Genomic DNA, 19713 nt, shown 5'->3' with positions numbered 1-19713 from the left:
CATTGGAGAAGGAAATGGCAACCCACTCCAGTGTTCTTGCCTGGAGAATCCCAGGGACGGGGGAGCCTGGTGGGCTTCCGTCTATGGGGTCACACAGAGTCGGACACAACTGAAGTGACTTAGCAGCAGCAGCATACTGAAAAAACTTAAAGTTTCTTTTATATTTTTCCCCTTGGAATAACATCTCAATAGGAATGCTTGGTGAAACACTCCAGTATTCTTGCTGGGAAATCCCATGGACAGAGAAGCCTGCTGGGCTTGGGGGGCAGTCCATGGGATCACAGAGTCAGACGCGACTGAGTGACTAAACAACAGGAATGTTTGGTAAATTTATTGCTTAAAAGTCAAGTCCTTTTTTTACTGTCACACTTTAACTGCATAATGTGTTTTAACCAGTATCTTCATTTAAGGAGGGAGGTGCCATTTCCTGTTGGAAAGAGGAATAGAGTTACACAGTGTTGAATGTTTTTCAAGTGAGACTTTTTGTTTGTTTTGGGGGTTTTGTTCATTCAGTCATGAGTTGTGCAGTAAGAAGCCTTAAATCAAAGAGCAGCACTAAACTGGGCAGAGTAGGTTTGCAAAACCTCCAGACTGAAACTGCTCACCTTCTCTGGACATGATTAGGCAACTGTATTCAGTGTAAGTTTCCCCCCCAGTACACTATATATATACATATACATAGCTAATTATTGAGCAGCACTGGCGTGCCAAACCCCACTTTGCGTGCTGGGGTGATGACACTTCCCGTGCTCAAGGCTCACAGTCGGGTACTGGAGAGGAACGCACCAACAGTTTATTATTAAACAATGGCAGTAGGTGCCAAACGGTGGGCATGAATGCGGTGTTATGGAAACCCCCAAAGCCTCTCCCAGAGATGAACTGTCTGAGGGGCAGGTAGGCAGCTCCTGCTGACTCCGCCCACGTCAGGTGCAAGCATCGGAGCCGGGAGGTGAAATTTCAAATTCTGTTTATGTCCCTGAGTAAGATGAGTAGGGGCCAAAGGGTGAAGAGGGATCAGCTCCAAGGAGCGCGTCCTACAGGAAGCAACAACCTACTTGGGTCGGGGAGGGGCGTGAGAGGTAGGGCCGAACTAGCGAGGCAGGACAGCCGGCTCGCCAGGATGACCAAGGGGTGGCGAGCTCCGAAGACGAAGTGCCCGGGGCCCGGCGCTCGCCGAGCTGGAGACAGCGGAGCGTCGGCCCCGCCCACTGCAGACAGGTTCCCCAGGCCCACGGTGCGTTGCGTCACGACGCCTTCGCCTCGTTGATTGGCTCCTCCGGGGAGCCCCGCCCCCTCAGCTGTAGCCGGGCCGGCTTCGGCGTCGCCGCCATCTTTGTTGATGTGTCAGCTCCGCGGGGGCTTGGGGCAGCCGCGGCGGAGGGAGCGTGCTGCTGGCCCTGTTCCCACCGCTGTCCCCCGCGCCCCCGCACCTCCAGGTCTGCCGGGCCCCTCTATGGAGAAGTTGACCCCTGAGCGGTAGTTCCAGCGGCTTCTTTAGGGGTGTGGCCTGAGGCTCGGATCAGTGAGGTAAGTACCCCAGAGGGGCGCCCGGGGAGGACCGGGGAGTCGCGGTGGCGGCGCGGCGGGCTGCCCACCGCCTGCGCCGTCCTGCGCGTCCCGGGGCGGCTCCCCGGCCTGGCCTCTCGAGGGAGTTAGGGGAGCGCCGGCGGGAGGAGTTCCCTCCTCTCCCTGCCTCCCGGCCGTCGGTCCCGGGCCGCCCGGGCGGGAGGCGGCGGAGGGGTCGCCGGGGGCCGTGCGGCCCGCGCCTCCTGAGAGGCCCCTGGAGAGCGGCAGATCTTAGGCCGCCGGCCGGTCTCCCCGTGCGGACAGCAGCTGAGCCCCACCTGCCCGGCCACCGCTCGAGGACTCGGCGTCTGTTTCTCCTCTTCTCTCCAAGTTGACTGTGTTCGTGTTCCATGTTTACTGTAGTGACTTTAAACCCTCTTCCAAGCACTTCCATTACTGTGATTTTAAGTAATTTTAGAGACGATTCTTTGGGATCGTGGTTATGATCGAAATCGTTCTTGGTATTTGTATTGCCTCCCCCCACCCCACCCCACAAGGACATCAAGGCATTGGGTAAATCTTGGTTGCTAAGGATCAGACTTCAAATTTATGTGTCTGTCAAAGCTGTAAAGTGGTAAACCGCCTTCTACATGTCTCCTCATAGCAATCTTGGGGAACAGTGCAGGTATAATTATTGATCGCCTGTTAACAATGGAAGAACTTTAGCAAATTTTTACATCTTGATTTTGTTTAGAGGAAAAAGGCCTGGATTTGAAACACCTGTGTTATCTTCTATTTGATCACCTTGTTACCTTCGAGAGTTATGTAGTATAGTAATGCTGGGCAGCCCCAGGCATTTGGCAGTTTTCTCTGTGTGAACCCGTGTAATCTACCTTTCGTGCCTACCTTTTAAAATTTCTTCTAAAATGATAGGTTGAGAGTTTTTCTGAGGACAGTATGTGGCAAATCAGTGAAAGTGTTTGAAGAGGTATGCTGGTAGTCGCTCAAAAACAAAAAAACACACCAAAAAACTGTTAAGTGTTTAGGTATGCTTGTTCTGGGTACTACACCTTCGTATTTGCAAAGTGTGGGAAAGATTAAGGTGTGAGAGATGTTGATAGTAAAACCAACCATCTGCTTGTGTATCTTCTCTTTTCAGCTACTTTCAAATTCCTTATCCATCATTGCACAAATAGAAAACAGTGATGACTGACTTTGTTTTTCTTTTTCGCTTTTTTCCTTCCTTTTTGGTCCTTTCCTATTATTTTAAATTCAGTGGAAGATATTGAGTGATTCACAAACTTTACAGTATAAAGAATTAAAACCCCTTGTTACATTGTAATAAGCGGGCATGTGTAATCATTAAAGATTCTACCTGGAAATGCCTGGCTTGCATTTATATTGGTTTTATTTTTTTAAGACCTTTTCTTATTCATAATACCTGCATATAAATTCAGAGGTTCCTTTAAACAGTGGAGATTCCATAGAGTATCATTGGTATTTCAGAGTCTTGTTTATTGCTAACAGGAAAGGAGTGGTGGAGCACAGTAACCGGCCTTTAACCTTTTAGTCCCTTCAACCATAAACTAAAGAGTTGTTCTTTGATGCTATTCAGTGACAGCATAGCTAATGAGGATTGCTTAGTATATTCTATTTAAAACCATCTATTTACAAATACATGCTAACATCCTGGAAGTCTACTCTTAGGAGAGATGATAGGTTGATGCAGTCTTTCTTTAGAGATTTAGAAAAATCATCCTTTCCTTTGAAGAATGACTAATAATCTGTACTAGTTTTTCAAATTCATCTAACAGTTTCCTATTAAAGACTCCTTAACCTGAAGATATGTTTCTTTCACAAAGTTTAGATTTTTCTTTTACCTCTTATCTCCAGTTTTAAATAATTAAAGCTGATTCTTGAATTTCTTATAAACATGTCACTGGGCTTACTGTGTTGGGAATATTATGTTTAGTTCAGTCACTCAGTTGTGTCCGACTCCTTGCAACCCCATGAACTGCAGCACTCCAGGCTTCCCTGTCCATCACTAACTCCCGGAGCTTATTCAAACTCATGTCCATTGAGTTAGTGATGCCATCCAACCATCTTGTCCTCTGTTGTCCCCTTCTCCTCCCACCTTCAATTTTCCCAACATCAGGGGCTTTGCAAATGAGTCAGTTCTTTGCATCAGGTGTCCAAAGTATTGGAATTTCAGCTTCCAATGAGTATTCAGGACTGATTTCCTTTAGAATGGGTGCATAGATAATTTAAATTTGCGACGAACCCTGTAATCTTATATTATTTCAGAAGCCACCTTTGAGCTTTATTTTATTTCTCAGCTACTGAGATTTTAAAAATCTATTTGGGCTAAGAAGTAAACAAAAGAAAAAGTACAGGTATGAAGGGGCAATAGAAAGTAGAAATCAAACCCACCAAAGTCTTGACTGGATTGTGAGTATAGTTGCCTGTCATTAAGAAACACGACCTATTCACCTACTTCAGAGATGATCATGTCATAGCTAATGAATAATTTAATTTTTTGGTAAACTGCATTGTACCAAATTAACCAAGCCCAGGCCAAAGGTGGCTTCAAAATGTAAACATTAACCAGAACTTCTTAATATTAATATGAGGCAGATTTAAAACTTATCTTTTTTTTTTTTTTAGGTTATTAGCTAGTCCCATTTTGAAAAGGAAACTGTAGGGCAATCCTGCCCACATTTTTTTTTTTTTTTTTTTTTAGTTTTTAGGTTTTTTTGGGGGAAATTGGCTGAAAATACTTTTTGTGTTTTCTTAGACTCATTAAAGTTTGTTTGGTGAGCTCTGTACAAGGAGCTTCAAAATGAGATTTCTATGCTAATAACTTTTCTGATTTAAAAGTTACTGTAAGAGATATATAAAATTCCATGGATCTAAAATACCAAACTGATAATACGACATATAGCTTGTAATGTGATATATGATGTGGCTACTTTCCTTCTTTTTCCTGGAGTCTTGATGGACTGTACTTTCTCTTGTTATCATATCACAGGTTTTGGTACTATCTGTGGGGGTGAGTGTCCTGCTGCATCTATTGCCCTGAGTCTTTTCACCATCTTTTTCTGTGTGTGTTATGGTATACATACTGTAAAATTCTGAATGCCCTGACCCCTGGGTGCAAAGCTAAACAAACCCCTACAGGGATAATTGATCTTGGCCTCATATGATACACTTTTTTAAACTAATGGACAAAGAGCTCCTGATGTGTTTCACATAAAGGAAACGCAGTATATTAAAGTTGAATTTTACCAAAAAGCTCATTCACAGTGTGACTAGTTTACAAATAAATCTTCCTTTTGATAGAACTAGTCTAAAGTTCTTTGAAATACCTGGCTCAGGTTTTAGTCTTTTAAGAGAATTTGATTCGCTGTGGATAAACTTCAGTGTCAGATATTTTCATTACGTGAAGCGAAGTTTTATGTCTCTTGTATGGATTCTTTTCTGTTCATTATTCTGTGATTTAAAACTTTATCCAGGAAAGTATTTATATTTTGTAGTTCATATCTATCAAAAATCAGGCACTTGGAGTTGTGATCAGTTTATATTGGACTGTGGATGATGATTTTGATTGCTTCTGATTTTAATTGTTTTATTAGAACATTATTAGAACTGGTCAGAAAGATAAGTTATCATTTTGTTTATTCTGTTTTCAAAGTGTATTTGAAGAATGTGTAAAAGACCTTTGGATGTACTTACTTTTTTTCAAAGGACAGTAAACTATTATATTGAAGAACAGGAGTGCCATCACAAGCTCAATTTGCTTATCTTACTGTACATTACTTGAGAAGCTACAGCTGGTATTATTTGAGACTCAAATGGTACAATTTGTAAGTTTAAAATTTGTAGTTTGTTATAGATAACTTTTATGCCGAACTGAGTCACATGTTTCTGTTGGAGTTAAACTCTCATGTTTCTTATATAGCTTCTCATGGAACGCTGACCTTCCAGTTAAAATACTGTAAACAAAGAGTAAAAGATTTAACACAGATGTTGTGTGTTGGTTCATTACACCAGGAAGTAAACTCCAGAAAGATGTCTATTTTATTCACTGCTTTGTTCCCAACACGTAAGACAGTGCTGAACATAATATGTATTCAATACATATGTGGTGAATAAATGAATTAATATCTAGTTTAGAAATGTATTTCTGGTTTGGTACTTTTGTATGAGGTTTGTATGTTTGATAATCTAGAACCAAATGTCTGTGGATTTGGATTAGTTTGTATTTGCATTTATTGAATAAGCTTAAGTTCTTTTGTTGTTTGTTTATACTGCTAATTACTGGCAAACAAGAAATAGTATTAAAAGTTGTTAAAAATAGAGTTTTTGTTTATAAGGTTCTTATATAGAAATAATTTTGTACAGTTCCTGGTTCCTTAAGAAATAAAATCTATGGTGGATAATGATTGGCTTTAAGGCAAGTGAAGAGTGTTTCTTGACCAGTTGCCTACAGCTGATGAGCCTCCAGTAAGAGCGAAACCACTTCTCACTCTGCAGAAACAGTTTTGAAGTGCGAACTGGTCCTGTAGTACTGTGTCAGAAACAGAAACAACCCTGGTGGGAAAAAAAAGTCCTTGAATCAAGAAGAGTTTTGTGACTTGGCTAAATTTAAATATAGTGTCTTCCCCTAATAAGTAAGAATTGCTAAAAAGTCAAATAACCTGTGTTTTTTCTTACCTCATCAATAGAGATTGTAATTAGTAATTGTAGTCACTATGTCTGAGTGTGACTTTGATTTATACAAGCACGTCTTAACTAAAGCAATCCTATATACAAATGTATAGTTTTGCATCCTACCCCTTTAATATACTCCTAGGCTATTCCATCACTGGTAGCTTTACCCCCACCCCCAAGAAAAAATTTGTACAGCAGCCAAACTGGCCTACATCAGCATTGCCAGCTGGAGGCCCACAGGAGGACTCAGCTGACTGTTTTTTCCCTTGCTTAGTTGTGGACAGTCAAGCACATGATGGTGGCCCCTCCCTACATCATTCTTGTGTAGTTACTTACTTTTGGTGAGGGCTTTTTACATATAGACACACAGATCTTCTTTAACACCTTTCTTTTTGCCCCTGATCAGAGTTCATTTGAACATCAGAAAACTGAGTTTGCAGACTAAGTGGTTATCAGATGCCAGTTTATATGGATACTTTTTCCAAAGATCATGGGCGTATTACTGAGAAACAATATAGAAAGTACTTGTCTTTTGACGTTGAACTATGTTTGTGTTAGTCGCTTAGTTGTTTCTGACTCTTTGTGACCCCATGTATTGTAGTCTGCCAGGCTCCTCTGTCCATGGAATTCTCCAGGCAAGAATATTGGAGTGGGTTGCTATTTCTTTCTCCAAGGGATCTTCCTGACCCAGGGATTGAATCCAGGTCTCCTGCATTGCAGGCAGATTCTTTACTGTCTGAGCTACAGCTTTCTTTAATTTGCAGAAGGATGATATGTAAAACAGAATCTAAGCTGAGGTATTTATAGAAACAGGTGTGTGTTTGTTCATTTATTACCTAGATGAATAGCCAGCAGAATGAGATATTTTTGTTGTTCTGTGTTGTCTTGCACATAGCAAGTCTTCTTACAACCTGGTTTCCACCCTCTAAATGCCTTCAGCACCCCCAGCTCATGTGTAAACTCAGTCCCACCCTCACTGAGAACCATTGAACAGCATTTGCAAGAATGACTGTAAATGTAGTAGAGAATATATTTGTTGGATTTGTTTATCTATTTACTGTTACTGTTATATTGCTTGAGATTTAAGACGTTTGATTCAGTTCAGAGTGAGGTTCCTCTTCCTTGAGAGTACAGAGATCTTTTAAAAGGCTGTTGAGAAATGTCACAAGGAAGGCTATGATTGTGTACCTGATGAGTATAAGTACAGTATGTTTTCATTTACGTGAGAGGTTTTTTTTGTGCTTGCCATTAGGGAAAATTTGGAGGAGACGTGACCTTAGAGTCTGTCCTTTAAGTATAATTAGGCTGTGGGTAGACTGAAGGGAGGGCCTTCCTTGGTAGCTCAGCAATAAAAAAAATCCTCCTGCAATGCAGGAGAAGTGGTTCAATCCCTGGGTGGGAAAGATCCCCTGGAGAAGGAAGTAGCAACCGGCTCTAGAATTCTTGCCTGGAGAATCCCATGGACAAAGGAGCTTGGTGGGCTACAGTCCGTGGGGTCACAAGAATTGGACACAGCTTAGGGACTAAACTACTGCCTCTAGACTGAAGGGGAGACCGGTCTAGATGAGAGCAAAGCCATGGAAATGTTAATATGCATAATGTTTGGAGGACTCTAGAGTAGTCTGGTCAAGGGTTGGTAAGGTACTATAGTGAAATACTAGGATTTTAAGATTGTGTTGAGAGGTAAGATTGAAAAAATAGTACAGTTGCAACTCTGAGATATAAACATGAAATGCTCACATCCCTTCCACTTCCCTCTGAGGTACAGTCCTTTAATAATGTCGAGAGATAAGATTGAAAAAATAGTACAGTTGCAACTCTGAGATATAAACATGAAATGCTCACATCCCTTCCACTTCCCTCTGAGGTACAGTCCTTTAATAATGTCGTCGTTTGGTGTCAAAACTCTTCTGCCACTTTTGATTACTAGAAAAAACTTATTCCAGGAATTAAGACAGGTTTCACTTGCTTACAAAAGCAGGCAACAAAAACATGTTAATCATAAACTCTTTCTTCTCTATGAAGAAATGTTGAAACTGTTAGTTCCCAGCTGCTTGGATTAAAGAAGAGATGTAATTTGGCTCTAAAATTTGTCCCCTCTCCTTCCGCTTAACTAGCCCTTTCAGAGTTGGGGGAATACCAGCCAGTGGAGGCAGAGTTCTCACTATCCGAAACTTGAAAGAAGGAAGCAGTAGCTCTGCCTTTACTCTGATTCATCTGGTTGTATTTGATGGTGATCTCTCTGGAGGTGGTGTGTGCGGTATTTTGGGGAGAAGGGGCAGTTTTGTAACTCCCTGACCCTTGTATCATTGAGGATTCACTTTGTAGGGCAGCTCCTGTTCCTCTGTGGCAGAGCCAATGTAGTGGACACTTAATGCCTTCTCTTTATTGGATGACACTTAAACCTGGTGCTGTCAGGTCATCTGCCCTTATATTAGCCTCCTTGCTCCTTGACTTGGAGTTTCAGGAAGGAGAACGGGAGGGAGGATGGAGTGAGCTTGAGAAACCAGCAATTCAAGTGTTCCAGATAGGAAGTTATCAGGCCTGGGTTGAGTTGCAGGTAGGGGACAGTGACAGTAGAAATGAGGGTGTAATTGTAGGAAACATGAAATCAGTAAAAGAATATGAGGCTAAAGGAAAGAAAGAGTTATGACTAAGAAACATGATAGCATTGACAGAAATAAAAGATTTGGGGTTCTCAATCTTAGAAGCTATTGTTGTGATTCTGGATTTAGCCATTTTTTGAATTGAGCCACTGGAAATGCCACTGTTTGTTTGAGATTATTATAGATGTAGAGTGAAAGCAAAGTGGCAATTTGTTATCTATAATTCAAGAGCACAGGAACGGAAACAAAGTGGGCATCAGCTATGAGTTTGTGGTTTCAGTAGTCATACTGGATGAATTCTAGGAGGGAAAATCAAGTTGTGGACTGAACCCTGGGGAATGTGAAAGCTGCATAAGAAGATAACCATTGTTTGCGTAATGCTTTTCTGTTGACAAAGCATGGCACACAGACAAGAGCTATAGAGTTACCAAATGAGAGTTCCTTCTGACTTGGTCAGTCTATGTTGAAGAGTCAATGCATTTATAGACTCACTCTCTGTTAAATAGATTCTTATCTTCTGTCCCTTACGTTTGGTCAGCTCTGAGTTCGACTTCAGTAGATATCACATAACATTGACTAGTTAGGACCAATTAGGATGTTTGAATGCACTTTTTAGATTGATTTCCAAATTAAGATTTCAAATTCAGCAGCAACACATTCGTAAGTTGTATCTTAAAATTAGTTATTTTGAGGAAGGTAGTGGCCTCCTTCCAAATGAGGAAGCCACATAGTGGCTAATGTCCCTGTTTGAGACTTATTTTACTTTGTCCTTGGTTTGGAATACACCTTATTCATAAAGGGTTTTTACTGCATTTGTTTGTGTTGCCTAAACCAAACCTTTATTGCTAGTGTGGGCTTTGTCTTGGTTGTAGCATACGTGCAGCATGATAATAATGATAATTTGTTTGGTTGTTTGGAAATATGTTGTACAAGTAGATAATTTATAGTATTAAGGCCAATGTCTAATTAGTTGATGCCAGGATATTTAACAGGCAAACTGGTCATCTTTTCCTTTCTTAGAATTCTTCATTAAGATTGTTGGGATGTTCTGTATTTTTCTGTCTCAGGATAATTTTTGAGGTTGACTAATTTTCAGAAAATAGGTAGCTTAGTAAGCCTCATAAACAGCTTAAAAATATATTCTAACATTGTTGAATTAGGTTTGTAAATGTTTCTTTTATGAGCGAGGCAATGCATATGGGGTCCATTTGCATTTTGCTGAACATTGTGTGCTCTTGATGAGAATGTTTGGAAATCACTATGATACTTCTTATATCCCAGGGTGAAGCATGAATTCCTGTCAGGAATCCTTTACACCTTGACTTCTTTCAGCTCAGCTATAGGTGTCTGGGCTGTAGGTAGCTGTGTTTTATTGTCTAGTTTCCCTTTTGCAGTAAATATCATTGTTAATGTACATTGTTTTATTACCTTGATTTGTAATTTCTTGGCTCGTGTTTTCATTGCTATCTGATTTCTACAATAGTTTGTTATAAGTTCATTACATAGTCCTTTTTTCCCCTTATGGAGCTGAAGGAATTCTATTAATAAACAATTCTTGGGCACTAATCTTCTCATTATTAGTATCATTCAGTACCCAACATCTTATGGGGCCAAATTGCAGCTGAAGTGAAGTGGTAGGACTGGATCGAAGGAGAAGAGAGTGAACCTGTGTGGTACCTTACCTGTGGTGACTCATTTGGATCAGCTGTTTTATTGTTTTTTTTTTTTTCCCTCCAAGGAAAGAATTTTTAAAGAATTATTACTGGTAAAATGTGTAGCCTTAGTTTTTCCACATCATGAAATGTATGCAACTATATATGGGGTCTTGGTTTTAAAAAATCTTTTCAAAAATGTGTGTTTTGACTTTCTTAGATGTAAGACGAAGATCAGGAACAGATTTGAAGAAGTACACAGTGAATCGGTGCCAGTCAGCATGTCAGAGACAGAGCGCATAGCCTCCATTTCCTCCGATCAAAATATTGAGAAAACATCGGAAACAAAGGAAGACTCTTGCAACTCTTTTTCTGGTGATGAAAGCAGCAGCTTAGAAAATGAGTCCAAACTGTTGTCATTAAACTTTGATAAAACTTTATGTCAGCCTAATGAACACAGTAATCAAAATGAAACACAGGAAAACTGTATTCCAGATCATGGTGGGGGTAAGGATTCCTGTGCTAAAACAGACACAGGCCCAGAAAATTCTGAACAAATAACTAGTTTTCCTGGTGGAGATTTTACAAAGCAAGTTTTGAAAACAAGTGAAGCAGAACAAACAGTGACACAAATATTGGCGGAATTAAGGTCATCTACATTTACAGAAGCAGGTAATCAAAAGACTTACGCAGAAAGTCCTTATGATACAGACTGCACCAAGAAACTTATTTCAAAAATAAAGAATGTTTCAACATCAGAGGATTTGTTGGAAGAAATAGAATCTGAACTCTTATCTACTGAGTTTGCAAAAGAACACCGAGTACCAAATGGAATGAATAAGGGAGAAAATGCATTAATTATGTTTGAAAAGTGTGTGCAAGATAAGTATTTGCAGCAGGAACACACCATAAAAAAGTAAGTTTTTGATTCTTTCAAGTTATTTTTTTACATGGGAGTTAAAGATTAAATTTTTTAAAGTATCATTTTATTTACTTTTATTTCCACAGTAGAGCCATGCACATAAGTAGTTATTGAGCAAATGTCAAGTTTGCCTAGTTAATATATAACTTTTTTTTAGGGTGTGATATTTTCATTATTTTAGAAATAATAGGTAAGTAGTGTTTTATGAGTGTTATATATAATATACCTATGTTAAATACGTTAGCATATATAGAAATATATTTATAAAGGTACTGTTTTGAATATGATTCAAAATTTGTTTTGCATAGAAGTCTTAATATGTTAAGTTTAAAAGAATGTTTTATTAAAGTGTAAGTTCACTAAAGATCTAGAAATGTTTGTAAAGACAGCTCAAATTTTTCAGTTTTAAAAGAATGTGAAGCATTACATTGTCAGAACTAAGATAAATTCAAAAGGAATGAGAAGTTGTGAAATTAAATTTTTTTTCTTAAAATCCCCACTGTAAATTTATTGGTTTCAGTTCAGTTCAGTCGCTCAGTCGTGTCCGACTCTCCGCGACCTCATAAATCACAGCACGCCAGGCCTCCCTGTCCATCACCAAATCCCGGAGTTCACTCAAACTCATGTCCACAGAGTCGGTGATGCCATCCAGCCATAAAAAATTAAAATTTAGAGAACAGAAGAATTGGTGTATTATCATTCAGTAAATAATAACATAGTTAATTTTTGACCTCAATTTGTGAAGTTAATTTCTATTTTAACAACAGTTTAAATTTCATTTTATCTTTTCCTAGTGTTCTATCACCCTGTGTTTTTGTTTTATATTTATATATATGTGATGCATATATTTAGATACTCTTATAACCCTTATAAAGGAAAATAAAACTTGCTAGCCTTCATTAATGTAGACTGATTCTCTTTTTTAAAAAGTGATACTTTAAAAAAAGCTTTTTGGAATGGGAAGGGCATGTGTAGAGAAAGGGGAGGAGGAAATTGGTTTATCCGGTGAATTTTAATCCCAGCATCCAGAGCCTTTTTTTCCTGTTTTTTATTTTTAAATTGTGATAAAATACACAGAGCATAAAATTTGCCACCATAACCATTTTTAAATGTGCAGTTTGGTAGTATTAAGTATGTTCACAAAGTGTGCAGCCAGCACCATAGCTTTTCATGGATTTGAAGCTTTCTGTCCATCAAACAACTCCCTGTTTGCCCCGCCCTAGTCCCCTGTAACCACAGTTCTGTTGTGCTTTCTGTTTCTAAGAGTTTGACTGCTCTTGATACTTCATGTAAATTTAATTGTACAGTATTTGCCTTTTTGTGACTGGCTTATTTCACTTAGCGAATGTCCTCAAGGTTCATCCAAACTGTAGTATGTGTTAGAGTTTCTTTCCCTTTTAGGGTTGAGTAATATTTCACCACAGTTCAAAATCATCAATTCTTCAGCAATTAGCTTTCTTCACAGTTCAAAGTAATACTTTGCCAACCAAGGTCCCTCTAGTCAAGGCTATGGTTTTTTCCAGTGGTCATGTATGGATGTGAGAGTTGGACTGAAGAAAGCTGATTGCTGAAGAATTGATGCTTTTGAACTGTGGTGCTGGAGAAGACTCTTGAGAGTCCCTTGGACTGCAAGGAGATCCAACCAGTCCATTCTAAAGGAGATCAATCCTGGGTGTTCATTGGAAGGACTGATGCTAAAGCTGAAACTCCAATACTTTGGCCACCTCATGTGACGAGTTGACTCACTGGAAAAGACTCTGATGCTGGGAGGGATTGGGGGCGGGAGGAGAAGGGGACGACAGAGAGTGAGATGGCTGGATGGCAGCACCGACTCGATGGACATGAGTTTGAGTGAACTCCGGGAGTTGGTGATGGACAGGGAGGCCTGGCGTGCTGTGATTCATGGGGTCACAAAGAGTTGGACACGACTGAGCAACTGAACTGAACTGAACTGATACTTTATTAAACTTTCCTTTTGAGATTATTCCTGATATTTCTTTCTACTTTCCTTAGATTTTGAGTCTTGACCACTTTCATGTTTCTCTTGTAAATTATAAGATGTTATAGATTTGATAATAATAACTGGAAGACTTAGTGTGCCTGGCACTTTCCATGTATTAATGCATGGAATCCTCACAAAACAACCCTTTGCGGTATGAAAAGTTGTTATTCCCATTTTACAGGTAAGGTACCTGAAGCACAGAGAAGTAAAGTAACTAACTTGCTCAGGGTCACAAGTTACTAAATGACAAAGTTAAAATCTGAACCCATTTAGTCTGGCTTAAGTGGATTTTTTAAATGTGCTTATCAGAAATGAACAGGTTACATGTTATTAAATTTATCTAAAAACATTAGGAATACAGTAGAAAGTTAATTCTTTTGTGCTCTATCATGTCAGGAGAGAGGCAGCATGGTAGACTGGGGTAATAAGCACAGTTGGAAGGTTCCCACTGCCACTTGCAAGCTTTGTTTCCTTAGTTAAGTCAACCTCTCTGAGACAGATTTTTCATCTGTATGAAAGGGATAATACTTACTTAATAGGATTGTTTTGAGGACATTAAATGATTAAAATATTATTATTTTAAATCCCAAGTTATTTATATTATGCATGAAATATTTTAAATTTCAAATAAAATGTTTTATGATTCAGGTTAGCTCTAAAATAGCTCGTCTTTTTCTTTTGCCTTCATTCAATTTCCTATAAAGAAAACTACCTTTTAGTTGCTTTGGCTTAAATTTTCATGAATGCATCTGTTTGCACATGTCTTTGTTTAATACATCCATTTTCCCCCTTTTTTTCATTCTCCTATTTTATAACTTCAGTATTATTATCCAATGTCCCAACCAGATTTTTAATTAGGAAAAATTATTTGTGTATAGGATGTGCACTTGGCATGTAAGAATAATAATTTCAGGGCTTGCTGTTCTTTACTTCTCTCTCCCTAAATTGTTTACTTTATGAACTATAGTCAGGATTCTCATGTTTCTAGTTGTTTTCTGCAACAAATTGAGTGTTCATCTTTATCATATAATCTGAGTTGAATCACTGCGCCATAGAAGGCCTGAAGAAGCTTGTATGCTACACAGTTTTCTGTTTCCAAACATTTTCACAATGTTCCTCCTCACTGCACTCCTGTACTATGGAGAGGTCTGTCCTGATTACCTGAAGTACAGTTGTAGTTCAAGTCATTTTCCTGTCCTCTTGTCCCTTTTTTAGTTTTCTTAATAGAACTTAATCACAACTTGGCATTTCATAACATGCCTATTTACTGTTTAATTTCGCTTTTAGAATGCGAGCATCATGAGTACAGGGACAGTTCGCTGATATACCCCTAACATACAGACTAGTATAGGTACATAGTAGGTACTCAGTCAACATTTGTTGGGTAATTGAGGGATCTTCAGAGTAGAAGATGGCAAGGAATTAGACCTGGGTCCACATCTAATCTTCACCCACTTACTAACTGTGTGTTAGTCCCTCAGTCGTGTCTGACTCTTTGCAACCCCATGGATTGTAGCCCACCAGGCTCCTCTGTCCATGGGATTCTCCAGGCAAGAGTACTGGAGTGGGTTGCCATTTCTTTCTCCACTTACTAACTATATGACCTGGAATACGTTCTGGGCTTCATTTTTAGTTTGTTTTTCAAATTCATAAAGCATAAAATAATGATTTTATAGACTTATTGATTTATAGACCTGAATATTAAATAATACATTTAAAGCTACACTTAGGAAATAGTAATTGTGCAATAAACGTTAAATAATAGCTGTTGCTATTGTTGTTAGTAATCCTAAAATATTAGCTGTTAATCCTCTTAGGTATCTCATTTTATAGTTCTGAGTACTTTTATGGGTAATTTTTAAGGTTTTATTTATATTTTTTAGAGAACTCAAAATGAAATTTCTGCTTAAACTTTATTATTTTACATTGACTACTACTGTAATTAGAATACCATTAGATATTGGAATATCATAGATATTAAATTAGAATATCATTAGAATTCTAATTCTACTCTAATTTAATATCTGCTGCTGCTGCTGCTAAGTCGCTTCAGTCGTGTCCGACTCTGTGTGACCCTGTAGACGGCAGCCAACCAGGCTCCCCCGTCCCTGGGATTCTACAGGCAAGAACACTGGAGTGGGTTGCCATTTCCTTCTCCAAAGCATGAAAGTGAAAAGTGAAAGTGAAGTCACCCAGTCGTGTCCAACTCTTCGCGACCCCATGGACTGCAGCCTACCAGGCTCCTCCGTCCATGGGATTTTCCAGGCAAGAGTACTGGAGTGGGGTGTCATTGCCTTCTCCGAATTTAATATCTAATGGTATCTAATTCAGTAGTGTCCGACTCTTTGCAACCCGATGAACTGCAGCTTCCCAGGTTCCTCCATCCATGGGATTTTCCAGGCAAGAGTACTGGAGTGGGTTGCCATTTCCTTCTCCAGGGGAGGATCTTCCTGACTCAGGGATTGAACCATGGTCTCCCACATTGCAGGCAGACGCTTTACCCTCTAAGCCACCAGGGAAGCCCAAGAATTAGAATATCATTAAAATCTAAAGCTAAATTTTTCCATCTCAGCATTATTGACATATGGGGGCAGATCACTTTTTGTTGGTGGTGGGCTGCCCTAAACTGTAGGATGTTTAGCAGCAACCCTGCCTCTACGTGTGGAAAGGCTGTAGCAATGCTTTCCATGGTTGCTGCTGCTGCTGCTAAGTCACTTCAGTCGTGTCCGACTCTGTGTGACCCCATAGACGGAAGCCCACCAGGCTCCCCCGTCCCTGGGATTCTCCAGGCAAGAACACGGGAGTGGGTTGCCATTTCCTTCTCCAATGTGTGAAAGTGAAAAGTGAAGTCGCTCAGTCATGTCCGACCCTTAGCGACCCCATGGACTGCAGCCTACCAGGCTCCTCCATCCATGGGATTTTCTAGGCAATAGTACTGGAGTGGCTTGCCATTGCCTTCTCCGTGGTAGTGGCGTCCAAAAGTGTCTGTCTCCAGACATTGCTTGGAGGGGAAGCACTGTGCCTGATGGAGCCTGACTGATTTAAAGGGAATCCGGCTCCAGAGGGATGGAGCACATAATTCATACACCTTAAGACATAAAAGAGCGTGGTGTTCTTTATCTGCTGTTGCTGCTGAGTCGCGTCAGTCTTGTCCGACTCTGTGTGACCCCACAGATGGCAGCCCACCAGGCTCCCCCGTCCCTGGGATTCTCCAGGCAGGAACACTGGAGTGGATTGCCATTTCCTTCTCCAGTGCCTGAAAGTGAAGTCGCTCAGTCATGTCCAACTCTTCGTGACCCCATGGACTGCAGCCTCCCAGGCTTCTCCGCCCATGGGATTTTCCAATCAGGAGTAGTAGAGTGGGTTGCCATTGCCTTCTCCATCTTTATCTGCTTATATTTCACTTAATTTGAAACATACAGATTTCTGGAGAAAAGGTAATAGCCTGTTTGCCAGAGAATGTTTTGTAAAGTATAATATGTTGTTCAGTCACTCAGTCGTGTCCGACTCTTTGTGATCCCATGGACTGCAGCACGCCAGGCTTCCCTGTCCATCACCAACTCCTGGAGCTTGCTTAAACTCATGTCCGTCGAGCTGATGATGCCATCTAACCATCTCATCCTCTGTCGCCCCCTTCTCCTCCTGCCCTCAGTCTTTCCTGGTGTCAGGGTCTTTTCCGATGAGTCGGCTGTTCACATCAGGTGGCCAAAGTATTGGAGCTTAAGCATCAGTCCTTCCAATGAATATTCAGGGTTGATTTCCTTTAGGATTGATTGGTTTAATCTCCTTGCTCTCCAAGGGACTGTCAAGAGTCTTCTCCAGCAGCACAGTTTGAAAGCGTCAATTTTTTGGTCCTCAGCCGCCTTTATGGTCTGACTCTCACATCCATACGTGACTACTGGAAAAACCGTAGCTTTGACTATATGAACCTTTGTCGGCAAAGTGATATCTGCTTTTTAATAGGCTGTCTAGGTTGGTCATAGCTTTTCTTCCAAGGAGCAAGTGCCCTTTAAATTTCTTGGCCGCAGTCACCATCTGTAGTGATTTTGGAGCCCAAGATAAGTAGAATATATCATTACAAAAGAATTACTTGGAAATATTTGTTTATTAATCATAAGTGTCTCAACCTCAGTCTGCAAACAGATTATTTTCCACATTTTTAATTATGTTTTACTTATACTGGCCTTTTTATATTTAGGTTAATTAAAGAAAATAAGAAGCATCAGGAACTCATCTTAGACATTTGTTCAGAAAAAGACAATTTAAGAGAAGAACTTAAAAAAAGAACAGAAACAGAGAAGCAGCATATGAACACAATTAAACAGGTAAAAAGACGAAAATCTTGAAAGTCTGTTCTTAAACACATTCCTGAAAATTTGTGTATAAATTGAAGTTCTGTAAATTAAACCATACTTTAAATGCAGAAGATTGCTTGGTATGTGAAGCATTCTCTTTTATGAAATGAGAATCCTAGCCTTATCTTTTTCTTTTATGTAAATTAATATATTTATGTGATATGTGTGGCAGTATTCTATGTATAATAGATATCTGAGAAGGAAAGGCAGTTTGTTTGGCAGTCAAATAGATTGTTTCAGAAGAAGCAGTATGTACCTAAACGATTGTGTCTGGCATTAGAAGGTTTTGCAGCTTGTGTGTACGTGCGTGCTAAGTCGCTTCAGTTGTGTCGCCCCCTGTGTGACTCCAGAGAGTGGAGCCCACCAGGCTCCTCTGTCCATGGGATTCTTGAGGCAAGAATACTGGAGTGGGTTGCCATTTCCTCCTCCAGGGGATCTACCTGACACAGAGATCGAATCTGCGTCTCTTTCATCTCCTGCATTGGCAACAAATTCTTTACCACTAGTGCCACCTGGGAAGCCCTTTTAAGCTTATAGTTTAATGTAGTTCTGTTCTTAGTATTTTGTAAACTATTCTGAAGACTGACTCTCTCACTTTATCTCACTCTCTCATTTTATCTGGTTAGCTAGTTTCCCCAAGCCTTTTCTTTCTTTTTTTAAAGATGCTTGGATCAGCAACGTGCATATTCTAGACTGATAGCTCAGCTGATCTTTATCTTTTTGAGCCGCTTTTTTTTTTTATTTTTATTTCCCTGGTAGCTCAGCTGGTAAAGAATCACCTGCAATGAAGAAGACCCCAGTTTGATTCCTGGGTCAGGAAGATCCACTGGAGAAGGGATAGGCTACCCCCTCCAGTATTCTTGGGCTTCCCTTGTTGCTCAGCTGGCAAAGAATCTGTCTGCATTGTGGGAGACCTGGGTTCAATCCCTGGGTTGGGAAGATCCTCTGGAGAAGCAAAAGGCTACAACTCCAGTACTCTGGCCAGGAGAATTCCATGGGCTTGCAAAGAGTCAGACATGACTGAGCGACTTTCACTTTTCTTCCATGGAAAAGGTTAGAAACATGGTAGCCTTAAAAGTCTTTTTGCCTCATCTTTCACAGAAAGATGTATAAAGATACAGAAAGCTGTATAATGAAAATAAAAGTAAACAGCTGGTAATACTATAATGAAAAACGAAGTTTCACTTACTTTGTTATACTTAATGAAATTATACTTAATCAGGAAAGTCTAATCCTGATTTGTGTGTGTGTGTCGTCTACCACATGTAGACCAAACTTAGGATTCTAAAGTGAGGGCGCCTTAATTTTAAAGTGTGGGGCTAAATATGAATTTTGGTAGACAGATCACTGCTGATGACCAGAAATTTCAGACTAAATAGATGGAGGCTAACCAGAGCAGTTCTTTTCTTGAACTGGTTAGTGGTTGTGCCTTTTTAAAGGAGAAACTTTGATTCACCTCTCTTTTGCTAGCCAGTATAGCAGAGTTTTCTTTCCTAATTTTATCTTTGAATCTGTACCACTTAATATGACTGCCACTAGCCATTGTGATATTGGGCATGTAAAAGGTGGCTAGTCCAAATTAAGAGGTGATGTAAGTGTGAAATATGCACTTCAAAGACAGTAAAAAAAGGGATAAAATGGCTCAGTTTTTTAATGTTGACTACATGTTGAAATGATATTCTATATACGTTGGGTTTAATAAAACACTTATTTCACCTGTTTCTTTTTACTTTTTAAAATGTAGCTACTAAAAAATTGGGCTTGTATTGCTGTTGGACAGTGTTGTCATAAGGAAAATTAGTACATGTGTACTATATGTACGCTAACGTAGTGTTTTTTATAGCAGTTTCATCGATACATAATTCACATACCACATAATTCACTCATTTTAGTATACAGTTTGGTGGGTTTTAGTTGTACATTTTGTCACAATTTTAGAAAGTTTTATCACATGAAAAAG

General features: G+C 39.8%; 1 protein-coding gene across 2 annotated transcripts in view; it reads left to right on the top strand.

Moving 5' to 3' along the window:
- Positions 1-1319: 1319 nt before the first annotated feature.
- CCDC186 (coiled-coil domain containing 186) overlaps positions 1320-19713 on the top strand; it is a 41947-nt gene continuing 23553 nt past the window's right edge. For both annotated transcript variants that reach the window (XM_055424603.2, XM_055424604.2), the window contains exons 1-3: positions 1320-1527; positions 10695-11390; positions 17597-17723. In XM_055424603.2, the coding sequence (XP_055280578.2) occupies positions 10756-11390; positions 17597-17723 (762 nt within the window). In that variant the 5' untranslated portion in view covers positions 1320-1527; positions 10695-10755. The remainder of the gene's footprint in view (positions 1528-10694; positions 11391-17596; positions 17724-19713) is intronic.

The sequence above is a fragment of the Moschus berezovskii genome, chromosome 12, assembly GCF_049115385.1.
Source record: "Moschus berezovskii isolate FMDL1 chromosome 12, NW_MosBer_1.0, whole genome shotgun sequence".
NCBI classification, from domain to species: domain Eukaryota; kingdom Metazoa; phylum Chordata; class Mammalia; order Artiodactyla; family Moschidae; genus Moschus; species Moschus berezovskii.
Note: the sequence above shows the minus strand (reverse complement) of the source record. Positions and strands in the feature narration are given on the sequence as shown.